The sequence below is a fragment of the Gambusia affinis genome, linkage group LG04, assembly GCF_019740435.1.
Source record: "Gambusia affinis linkage group LG04, SWU_Gaff_1.0, whole genome shotgun sequence".
Taxonomy (NCBI): Eukaryota; Metazoa; Chordata; class Actinopteri; order Cyprinodontiformes; family Poeciliidae; genus Gambusia; species Gambusia affinis.
In genome coordinates this window covers 26,571,008-26,583,141 of record NC_057871.1, presented here as the reverse complement: position 1 = coordinate 26,583,141, position 12,134 = coordinate 26,571,008, and the positions used below count along the sequence as shown (strand labels likewise).

The 12,134-nt window shown below is 38.2% G+C and overlaps 1 protein-coding gene across 1 annotated transcript; it reads right to left on the bottom strand.

Annotated features, from left to right (window-relative positions):
• Window positions 1–19: 19 nt before the first annotated feature.
• On the bottom strand, window positions 20–7,745 carry LOC122830324. Its single transcript, XM_044115581.1, has 10 exons — window positions 7,704–7,745; window positions 6,699–6,827; window positions 6,508–6,619; window positions 6,295–6,376; window positions 5,217–5,304; window positions 5,004–5,143; window positions 4,235–4,418; window positions 3,886–3,985; window positions 3,730–3,802; window positions 20–3,270 (listed from the first exon to the last, which is right to left on the bottom strand). Exons 2-10 carry the CDS (start codon window positions 6,775–6,777, stop codon window positions 2,146–2,148), a joined length of 1,983 nt encoding a protein of 660 aa, XP_043971516.1. The 5' UTR covers window positions 6,778–6,827; window positions 7,704–7,745; the 3' UTR covers window positions 20–2,145.
• Window positions 7,746–12,134: the final 4,389 nt, after the last annotated feature.

Here is a 12,134-nt window from a genome sequence, read left to right as displayed (position 1 = left end):
GACAGCGGTATATCTCGACAAGATGCAAAACTTATTTTATTGGGATTAATCTTCTTACAGTGCACTACATTTGTTTATTAACAGGATAGGCAATACAAAGGACATCCATAAAAAGAATAAAATATATTTAATATATTGTAAAAATCCCAGAAATTTAAGAGATTTATGGCAAAATAAGCAAAAAAATAAAATCTAATTTAAAGACAAACTGCAAAAACATTAATCCCTGCACTAATGATAATGAAGTAATAGAATAAAACACCTGACTGTGCTGTAGGTTATGCATTATGATTTAATAGTTGGACATTTATTGCTACTTAAAACTTTATTTACACATAATTTACTTTTCTAAGAACATCCACCCTTCATTACGAATCAACACACATCACCCATCCAAGCTGCTTTGAAGTTCAAAGTTCACCTTAGTGCCACAGATCTAAACTTCACAAGTCCTTCTTTTGTTCAGAGAAAAATCACCAAATTAAATGCTACTATACATGTCTTGCAACAGAAGACAGACAGGGATTTCTTACATCCAAGTCTGCAGCTCCAAATACTTTATATTCCTTTATCATTAGTGAGCTTTAAATTTGGGATGTGTGCATTTCCTCCCATCTTTATTAATGCCACTTGTGTTACCAGAGGAGCCAAATCTTTTGCAAAACGACTCTTAAGCAACATTTGTGGAAATTATCAATAAAAATGGTCTGTATTTAGTATCTAGGATACATTAGCCCCATTATTTTCTTCGAGATAAAGATAAACAACTGGTTATAACACTGGATATAGTGTCGACAGTACATTTTGATATAATAAATGCATTATAAGCTCTCACAAGGCTCACTTATATTCAGTGGGAGTTTTTGATAAGGGATAAACATTAGCAGTTGCTCAGGAAAGTAAAAGAATGAAAAACTTTACAATTTAGAACTTTCTGAATTAATTGCATAGCATTTTGCACATGTGATTACTGAATCTTCTGCACAATTACTCAGTAAATACTTGACACAGGATTTGTGGTGTTTCTGTTCAGCCCCCTGCGGTGATGTACATCCTGTTTGCTGGTGGCGCAAGAGGAGGCTGGTTACCTGGCTGAGCTGAACGTCATTCAGCCCAGGATATCTGAGAGGATATCCTGGGCTTTGATTATTTTTCAGGCGGTATGGCAGTTAGCCCTCAATACATGGAGTCCAAGTCAAACTGTGGCATTCTGGTTGCTGTTAGCAAACATGCTGCCCAGGGTGGCATACATGCAAAAACTACCACTAATTACTGTTTGTTTGTTTTTTTAACTTTTAACGAGAAAGAGCGTGGGTAAAGAAAAAAAAAAAGTCAGATAACATGCATTCGTCAAACTCTGGCTCGTTAGCCTGGAAAGTCTGGTTTGCTTGGAGAGGTGTGAATGTGCAGCCTAACTCTAATGTGGACCAAAGAAGTGAACTCTGATCCGTGAACTCTGGAACTCTGTTGGGGTTTAAATGCATATGTGAATGTCAGGTGGACTGGAGACCGTTCCAAAAACAGACTATGCTGCAGGGCTTTCTGCGTAAATACAACAAAAGCGAACCTGTGAGTCCAGCACTAGTAGCAGAAATGGCTCGTGGTCTTTTGCCAATTACAAAAGAGAAATCCTACAACCGCTGAAATCTGGCACCGTTCATTTGTCTGTACATTTTGGAAGTTGTGTTCACGTCTTCTTCAGAGGTGTTTATGTAATTTCCTTCAGTGGTCCTTGGTGCAGCACCACCATAGGCGACGGAGAGGGCAAGAGGTTTTCCAAATGGTTGAGTTCATTTGACGCAGTGCAGCATCAAAGTGAACCATACCTGCTCAAAATGAAACAAATGTAACTTTGGTCCCCAATCAGACCGAGTCTACTGGACTATCAAAAAGACACCCCGAAGTATCAATACTTTCACAGTTTCCACCTTGGAAAGTGGATAAAATCCTCACAACAATAACAATACCAGTGACTAACTGCATATGTTTTATATTGTCATATTTTGCTGGGCATTAAAGCTTGTTGTTTTTCTTGCATGGGACAGAAACTTAAGCCTCCCATTCTTTGCGTTGACCCTGCCTTACTGGTATGTGATCTTTGTCACTGGACTGGTGCACAACGCTGCCTGACGTAATTTGTTTCATTTACAGTGGTGGCAAAGCAGAACCCAGCTTTGATTGAGACGTATCCAAGGGCCGTTGTGACAAAAATATCAAGGGGTTTGCCAAAGCAGGGGGAGGAAAAGGAGGAAATAAGAGGCGAGTGCCTTCGGCGGTCTTATCATCCTCCTCCATGATGTTCTCCAGATTCTCCGAGTTTACCTGGTTAACGACTGAATCCAGGCAGGAAACCCAGGGGAGCTCAGGGCTTCCAGCCTGGATTGTTGGAACTTGTTTGTAATCTGAAAAACCACAAGGAGGATTTTGACAGAAAATGCCTGGACTACCTCCAAACAATTTCTGAATTTCACTCTCCTTCCTCTCCTTGCTCAGTGACCCACCATCGTGTCCTTCCGTCATATAAGTGCTGTCTTCCTCCATGCTCTCCTGACTGACTTCCTCGTAACTTTCCATGCCTGAATCTGCGCTGTGGAGCCGCAGGAGCTCTGCATTCTTGACCGGGATCATGGGAATTTGTTTGTAATCTGAAACAATGGTGATTTTGCCCAAGATGCTCTCACTGCCTTCAAACAACTTCTGAATATCTGATTTTGTCTCATTCCCTTCATTATTTATTTCCCGGTTTTCTTGCGCCGATGGCGTCCCCTCAACCATATTGATGCTGTCGGCCTCCATGCTTTCCTGACTGACTTCTTCATAACTGGTCATGCCTGAGTCCACACTATGGAAACTGTGGAGTTCGGTATGGAGCTTCTGAACCTTCTTGTAGTCAGAAATCACCACTGCCCCGTGGTTAATTCCACCCATCAGAAGGGCCTTCACCATTTCCGCATCTCTTCTCGCGACGTCACTGTCCCGGTTTTTAGTTTTCTCATCTTCGCGACCAGGAACGTTGTTGTAGGAGGCTTCTACGGCATGGGGCTTCGGACTCCCAGCGGTGAGCGGGAACACAGGAGGACAACAAAACTCAGAGTAGCTGTGATTGGAGAAGCTGGAACAAATGGACTCGTTCAGCTCTGGCATCACTTTTCTGTCCGGCGTGCAGAGTGTGACGTCGTCCACGGCGGACGTTTCCTCAACAGAGACGATGTCTGCTGATTTTAAGAAGGACTGATAGAATTCACTGGTGAAGTACGGATCCAACCAGGTCTGTGGAAAGAAATACGAGAGTGGGGAAGCAAGAGAAGATGGGAAAAAAATTTAAAAACCAGTCAGGTTTTTGACCTAAAACCGAGAAAAATGCTTAAGTTAATATGATTCAGCTAAACGTTGAGTTGGTGGCGTGGCCTGCAGCAGCTTAGTTACATTTAAAGTAACAAGGGGCTCAGTCTACATGCTTTTATAGCCCATACAGCTATCCTATAACATAATATAATAGATCACCTTTAGTCTTTTCAGTCTCCCATTGTGTTTCCCACATTATTGTATTAAAATGTTTTTAAAATGTGTAACATTCACATATGAGAAATTAAGAAATCATATTATTTTCAAATGTGGTTTTATAGATTTCCAATGTGCTTTTTTTGTAATTGTTTGCATTAAATTTAGCTTATCGTATGTTTGTTGCTAAAAAGTGAAGCAGGAAAAAAAAGAAAACCAAAAGATTGCCTGGAATTGTGTTGCCTTTGAAGGATCGGGCAGAGGTGGACCTGTAATCTTCTTCAGTATGTAGATCCTGGAACTGAGCACACAATAAAGTTATGTAGGTCTGTGATAATTCGTCTGATATATTTGAATGTATTTATTTTTTTACCAGTTACTTACCAGGTGTTCTTGCGCATTGTGATGAACACGCCAGGCAACAGCAACAAACCAAACACTGCTAGGCTCAAAATAGCCCAGTTCAGATCAACCACATCCTCTCCTGAAACACACAGAGACGTACAAGTCCTGATGGGTTGAGTTCTTCTGCGACATCTGTTTGAGTTTCATGCTTACGATTTATTATTAGATTTTCTGATACGCAACACAATCTCAGAAAACATATCTCCATGGTGACAGGACAAACAAAGGAGAGCTGTATTTGGACAGCCGTGACACCAAATGAATTTACCCAACTAAACTCGCTGGCTCCATTTTAGCTGACCTCATTTTTTATTTTTTATTTTTTTACCTGATCTTGGTCTGGGCACCCAAGACACAGTGGGGCTCCAATCACTCCAGCTTCCCCTCGTCTGTTCGCCATAGAGGGTCAACACACGAACGCGGGCGTCATAAGTCTTGCTTTCTAGAAGCAACTCTTCATCCAGCTGCGCCGTACATTCCCATTGACATTTACTGTTTTTGGTCTGGACGTCCTGTAGGGACAGATATTAATAGACAACGTTTCACATCAGTCCAAAATGCAATAGTTTATAAAAATATATTTTTCACATCTTTAAGACCTTCACTATGTCCTGACAGTGTAGATTGAGACAGATAGCCTGCTTCCTCCCTGTGGTCCTACTGCCATCTGCAGGAACACACTGCTCTCAGTCAGAAACAACCAGTCAGTCAGGAGGAAGGACTTGGCAGTGTTGAATTTGCTGGTGAACACATTGCTCCTCCCCTTGCTCTCTGCTACGCTGAATCCACTGAATTCCTGCCGTAAATGCTAAGTCTCGTTAGCATGGCCACCAATGATGGCGGATAAACGGTTTTGCTGCTGCGGTAATTTGTTTCTGTATTGACACAGCTGCAGCGGCAGTAGGACCACAGGGAGGAGGCAGAGGAGCTAATTTTTTTCATACATCGTCTGCCTCACTTTTCAGTTTAAGAAGATAAGTACATTTCTTTTTGTGAAGGTTGCCCACAGCATGGTTTTTCTTTTTCAAAAGCTTGTTTGCCACACATCATGGATATATCCTTTGTTCTTCTCTTTGTATCTTAAAATGTTTACTCACGCTCCATCTGTGTCCCTTTTGTTTCCATTGAAGCTCTGTTTTGTAATAGTAATATTTAATGTTTGTAGGCTTTCGAACTTGGGAGAACCAGGAAAGGTTGGTAAAGTTGACTTCAGGCTTTGGAGGAGGATTCACCTTTACTGCAGGATCATAAAATGTAAAATGCTCACCAGGTAATGCGACAAGATGGTAAAGTTGACGGTTCCTACTTACTGTGACATGCTGGTTGGTAAACAATGATTTCACTTTGGTTTGAAGGGAAGCAGCTCAAACTCATGGATACCTTAGTATGGGTTTGGAACTGAAAGAAAATAGATCATTTTAAGAAAAGAAAAACAAACCCAAGACAAACCCTTAGGCTACATTTGTACCACTTTTTTGTTCTCGTCAATCTTAAAATGTCAGCTGAACGTTTTATTGATTTTATTTGTTTTAATTGATAAGCACACTTTTCTCTCAAATAGAGAAATAACATGCGATGTTTGTGTCCATCCACATCAATGGACCTAGTTAGAAAAAGCCATACACACACATAAACTAATAGATTATTGTTCTGGACTTTTTTTAAATAACCATAAAAATCTTCAGTCCAATTTAGTAAAGCCATAAGTGCTAACATTGTTTTGGGACTAGAGGGTTTATAGTTTACAGCGCTTGTACATCACCATGCAGAAAATGGCCCTGGTCAACAGTTCTGGTTCCTTTTCTAAGCCTCTATCTAAAACACTGGTGTCAAACTCCAGTCCTCCCGTCGCTGTCCTGCAGTTTTTAGATGTGCCACAGGTAAAAAAAACACTGAAATGAAACGGCTTAATGACCTAATTATTCTATTCAGCTGTGGTGCAGCAGAGGCACATCTAAAAGTTGCAGGACTGTGGCCCTTGAGGCCTGGAGTTTGACATTTCTGAAAGGAACGTTCTCTTTTCTTAGCCATATGTGTGTATGCATATTTTTTCCAAATTGATACTCTTTTTCTCTTTATCTGTAAATAAAGAAACAAACCATTTTGGTTGAATGGAAGTTGTTTTACACCCAGATCCAGTATGAATAATATTGAGCTTAACTCTACCTAAAAAGATTTATAGAATAAATGTGGAAATATATAAAAAATGAAATTAAAAATGTTTATCATGAGCCCTTTAACATAAAGTGATTGTTGGACAAAAAACAATTGGTCACATGACAACTTAAATAGTCTTTAGCTCTCTGGGTTTTAGAAAAACATTCAACAGTATGGCAATGTACAGAGATGTTAAATATGTTGTAGTATAAACAGGACTTTAATACTCACCAGTTCAGTTCCACTAAAAATCAATGAGCACTTCAAGTCTGGTCTGGCGTTATCAAAAGGCTGCAGCTTACAAGAAGCATTTCTGAGTAAAAATAATAAGATAAGAGGGAGAATCATGATGCTACTTTTTGTTTTCTTGTTTTGTTTTTTATATATATAATTAGTTAGAATGTGGTGTAAAACATGTATGGCTCTATATCTATATTTAAATACTTTTTTTTGATGCTCAGTCTTTCAGCATATATTGAGCAGGTATCAGTCTTATGACGTGAGCTTTTCCATGTGCAGCTGATATTATGACTGTAATCATTGTAACAAGTGAGACCTAGGACAAAAAAAGATGAGATCAAGCAAAGTATAAACGTTTTAATTTAAATCCCAGAGCATAGAAAGAAAAAACTGACTGTTATGCAGTTGGCTAGAGCAATCATCAGCGGAGGTTGAGAGCAGATGAAGGAGGATGAACAGAAAAGGAGTGGCCATGTTTTCCTCTGTTTGCTGCCAGTGTTTCCTTTAGAAGATCTCTGCACGACCTGAATATGTGACATGAGAACAGTTAGAAGAACAGGATTACATGTTGGAGGCAGTGAACGCTGGTTTGTCTGCAAGCATGGAAAACTTTTTTTGGTGTCTGCAATGCTTGGGTTAATAGATGCGGTGTGTATTTCAGGGCAGGTTCAGCATGTGGTTACTAAAAAAAAATTACATTTTGTGTTAAAAAAATTTCCAAAATCAACATGCAGTACTTGAACTGTATGTTGAGACAAGTTATAACTGTTTGGGATGTTTTGAAACATGATTCGACGCATTTATTACTTTTAAAACTCTTTTTATTTCCAAAAAAAAATAAAAAAATCTATTGAAGCATTTTTAGCTCGAATAGATTAACATTTACAAGCCTTCAAGAAAATAAATCTTTGAAATATTCTCATTAGTATTATTTATCATTTATTGTGACACATTTCTTATCGTAAGAATTTTGATTTATTGTTGTAAATTTCAGTGAAAGAAAAACTGTCCAGATTGTTAGTTTTAGCATTTTTTCCACTGTTTGTTCAAAGACAATGTCATTACATATCAATACATTTAAAAATATTACTGTGAGCAATTTAGTGACACAACGCTACTTTATGTGAAAAGAAGTAATAAATTGTTTTTATTGTCACAATAGAAGAATGAAATATTGTTTTAAAAACCTTAAGTCTGTATCACCCTCCTGTAATTTCCATTATGTGCTCAAGAGTCAGACAGCAGAAACTTTCTCACTGTTTTCCCATCATAAGTAAGAAATTTGATCTATCTACTTGCCCACCGTTTCTCCTCCAAACACAGTCGACCACTCAAAAACATTTTACTACAGAGTTTAACAATCAACAAGCGATACAAAAAAACTGAAGCTTGCGTCTCACCTGCTTAGGAAGGCACATAAATCCGCTTTAGATGCTGCACTCGATGCAACTGACAGGGAAGGAGGAACTCCCTCCTCACAACGTTAACGCCTCACCACAACCACAGCCTCGTTATTAATGTGTATCGACTACAAGAAAAGGTCAGTGGAGGATGAGTCATGACATTCTTTAGGAGAAGGTGTGAAAGCTCATTGAGTGTGAAGACGTTTCAATCACATGTAAGCCGGTTGTTTTTAGATTGTCCCTGGACGGTTAAATGTACTCGCAGCAGACATGAAGGTCATTAATTTGGAGCCGTACGTTTTACTAAGATGAATATGGAAGAGTTTCTCAAAACAAGAATTTGTTGCACGTTTGAATTGATCCAATTTCTCCATGTATTCCATCTGGAAACAACTGGCTAGGCTACATGATCCTGGCTGGGATTTTGATCAGTCCTGATGCTTGAGCCAAAGTACCAACTTCATATCACAAATATTAATAAGTGGTATTTATCGGTAGGGCCTGACGAAACTCAATTCATGCTATTCATTGTTAATCTGTGATCATTTCAGATGCATCCACAGTCACATTTTGTGCAACAATTTCTTTGTATCAGACCTGTTTAGTCTGCTCTCATCAGACTCTGGTTCTTTTGCCTGGAAGGTTCTGTTCATTTGGGAAGGTGTTGGCTCGGTAAAAACCAGCGGAATAGAGCAGGACACTGTAGGAAGGCAGTGGCCAGGCCATGGAGGTGTGAATGCGTAATCAAACTCCAACATGGGCCAGAGAAGTGAACTCTGGTCCGCCTAAAAACCCAGGTCTCTGTCTGGTTAAAGCGCACTCTAGTTCACTTCTAATGTATGTGTGGGGAGAAAAAGGCAGTTTTTTTGGGCGAGAATGTAAAAAAAAAAAAAAAAAAAAAAAAACTAACTATGAAAATAGCAACCTTGTTTTGCATGACATCTTTATGGTTACATTTTTGCAGGTGATGTACACTTCCATTTTCGTAGCAAAGTGTTTTTACATGTCAGTGTAACATCAGGTGCATTGATGACGTCCCTAATTTATGGTGAAATACCGACAGCTGTGGGTGCCAGAATTTTATTGTATGGATACGATAAAATATACGATAAAATATTTATACGATAAAATTCTGGCAACCACAACTGCCGGTATTTTTACTATAAATTAGTCATCAACGCTATGGCAGAAATGTTGCTTTTGACAGCCACTCAACATTTCTCACGCAGCCAGGCTGAAACTGAAACCTCAGAAGGTGAATTTCATGACATGTTGGAGCTCAGTGGCCCAGAAATGCAAAACACACCAGTGAAAGCGTTCGATATGAGTGGGCCGTTTAGCTGGAATGGGGAGAGAGCCACAGAAAGTAAATGCCTTTTTTACATATTTTAGCACACGAGACAAAAATACTTTAATAATGCCAGTTTTATTAGAGGAAGCAGTGGTACAATAAACGGCTTTTAAGTGTGTTTGTGGATACTTTGTCGATTTGCATGTGGTGGACTTTCACATGCTCCAATCGATGAGGCCTTCCACACGGGGGCCGAAGGGGCCTCTCCTTCAGCCCCCGCCCCATGGACGATTCTCTAGCTGCGCCACTGATTAAAATGCCAGCCTGAAAAGAAATCGTTCTGTTACTTTTGTCAGCTCACAACTAACACAAACCGTATTGATATGATTCTCAGTGACTCATGTCAAAACATTGATATGCTAATGTGCAGTTCCAAAGAAAACTGCTTGTCAAAAAAAACCCATAACAGCATGCAGGACCGGGGTGAGGGTTTAGTGACGGTTGCAGATGTATGTTTTGAGTTAGACATTTTTTACATAAATGTTAACATAACTGCACACATATTATATATTTCATCACAACATTGTGGTAGTTTTCCTAACCTGTGATTGGAGCTTCTAGCAGAAGTTATTTTTGTTTTATATCACATAATAGTTTGTATTTTTAGTGTTTGTTTTTGATATTTTAAATGCAGTTTCTTTTCCCTCTCCTTTAAAACTTGATGCTAGGCTCTTTCAGAACCCAGGCTGCAATGAAATCATCCTGTTTGATTACAAAACCCAGTTAAATGCTTATATAAACCAAATAATGGTTTTATAACTCAGAGTTTTGCTGGATTTTTAATAACAAAGTATTAAAAATGCAGTTTGTTCCATATTCAGTGCCTCAACATATATTAGTCGATATAGATTAGAGAAATTTAGATGAGTTTTTTTTATTTTTTATTATTGCATCTCTCCTTTAAAATTGTCTCCAAATAAAAAGTATTCACACCCCTTGAACTTTTCTATATATTGTCACATTACAACCACAAACACAAATATATTTCATTGGACTTTAATGTGAAAGACCAACACACAATGGCATACAATTGTGAAGTAAAGAAAATCTTGCATGATTCAAAACATCTTTGCAAATAGCAAGCTGAAAAGTGCGGTGTGCAAAAGTATTCAGCTGCCTTTTCAATTGTCTTCGGAAAATGGGTAAAAGTTGCACACCTGGTCATTAGATGCAGAGAGCTGGTAGAGACTAACCCTGCAGCAAAAAGTGTCTCCACAAAGAATTGACTCAGCAGGGCTGAATGATGTTGCACAACGCACCTTTCAGTTTTTTAGTGGTAAAAAAAAACCTCATTTTGAATCCTACATCATTTTCTTGCTACTCCACAAACGTCTACCACTTTATGTCAGGCTTTCACATTAAATTCCGATTAAATGTGTTCATACTTGTGGCTGTAATGTGACAAAATATGGGAGAGTTCAAAAGGGTTGGAATACTTTTGAAGGCCAGTGCATGTGTGAAAACCTGAAACCTGGTATTAGTACTCCTGTTGGGTTTGAGCTCACACGTAACATAACCTACTGAGTTTTTCAGTCAGTGTGTTGTTTTCTTACAAATACATAGACTTTTTAAATAATTATTTTTTTTGCAAAATGACTGCTCTTGTCATATCACCATATTACTATTATCCCTCTTTTGCAAGAATAACCCTGTAAGACCGAAAAATCAACTACTGACGTGTGCTTAGCAGGAAATCCTTTGAACACATTAAAAACTTTTTTTTTTCTTTTTTTTTACTAGCTTATCTGTTTCGGAAAATCTACAAGCTTTGCTCTTTGATATAGTGATAGAGTAAAATAATTTTTTTAAAATAAGTTTTTCACACCTAATCTTCTCAACAGATAAGACCTCATTAAGTCAGTACCAGGAAACGCCATCACAAGAGGCGGCTTTTCAGTCATCGATTTGAACCCGACCACTTACATACTTTTTGGAAAGCGTTTTGCAGGTGTGAAAACTAAACATCACCTCGGAATGTGGCAAGGCGTGGGTTTTTTTCTCCCTGTTTTCTTCTAAAACTGCTGCATATCTCTCTAGTTTTCCTTCTCGCCTCGAAACATCGTCTGGTTTTGATTTCCGTTAAGAATCCTTTTGCCGTCGGTCTACTTGCTGCTCGTTTCTGCTGCCGTTTTCCCCGGCGCGTTTTCTGAATTCGTGGTGAAAAATCACACACGAAGGGCAGGATGCGGTGCAATAAGCACAACTGCGACAACTATTTGATAACGGACGTCTGCCACACCTGGAGCAATTTTTATTTTATATTTTCACATCTGCAAGTTCACTGTTGTACCGCCACATTTACAAATCAGATACGTTATGGAAATCTCTCCAAAATATATACCTAGGATATTATTGTGACCGCAGATTTAACTTTTTCCACATCATTTTTATGCTTTTATAAGAAAATCTGCTTTTCGTTGTTGTAGGTCTCATGGTTTTTGGTTAAAACTCTCCGTTCGGCTTGTCAGCAAGCAAAACAAGCGTCTGACTCTGTCAAAATGTCTTCAGGAAATGTTTTTGTTTCGTTAATAACAGCAAAACAATCATATTCATATCCGGTAAAATTAGTTTTGAGCATGTCACGGTGAATCTGAGGCATCACTGTTTGAAAAGTCAAATGGTTAAAGTACAACCAGGGAGAAATAAGCCTTTTCTCCACTAAAAAGAGAGTTAAAAGTAAAATATCTTACTCTGGAAATATATTATATATATATATATATATATATATATATATATATATATATATATATATATATATATATATATATATATATATATATATATATATATATATATACTGACGTGTGCTTAGCAGGAAATCCTGCCACCGATATATATATATATATTTAAATCCATCCAAGTCTAAGTAAAAAAAAAAAACAAAACAGAGGAAAGCTGCTTGTGGTTACCATTTTAATACCAAGTGACTGCAATGCATTTCAATGTATTTTATCTCCATTTACATGTACTGCTTATTTGTTGTACATTTCTTAGAAGGCAAATATTTGGAGAAAAATTCTGAAATTTCAAATCTTGCTTACTGACACATACATACTAGTAAGCTATGAAATGGTGAA

Coding starts and splice junctions, on each gene's coding strand:
- LOC122830324 (XM_044115581.1), bottom strand. CDS start 6,777: ATGGCCACTCCTTTTCTGTTCATCCTCCTTCATCTGCTCTCAACCTCC. Junction 5,305..6,294: donor TTTTTAGTGGAACTGAACTG/GTGAGTATTAAA, acceptor ATTTTCTTTCAG/TTCCAAACCCATACTAAGGT. Junction 3,271..3,729: donor CAAAGGCAACACAATTCCAG/GCAATCTTTTGG, acceptor TTCTTTCCACAG/ACCTGGTTGGATCCGTACTT.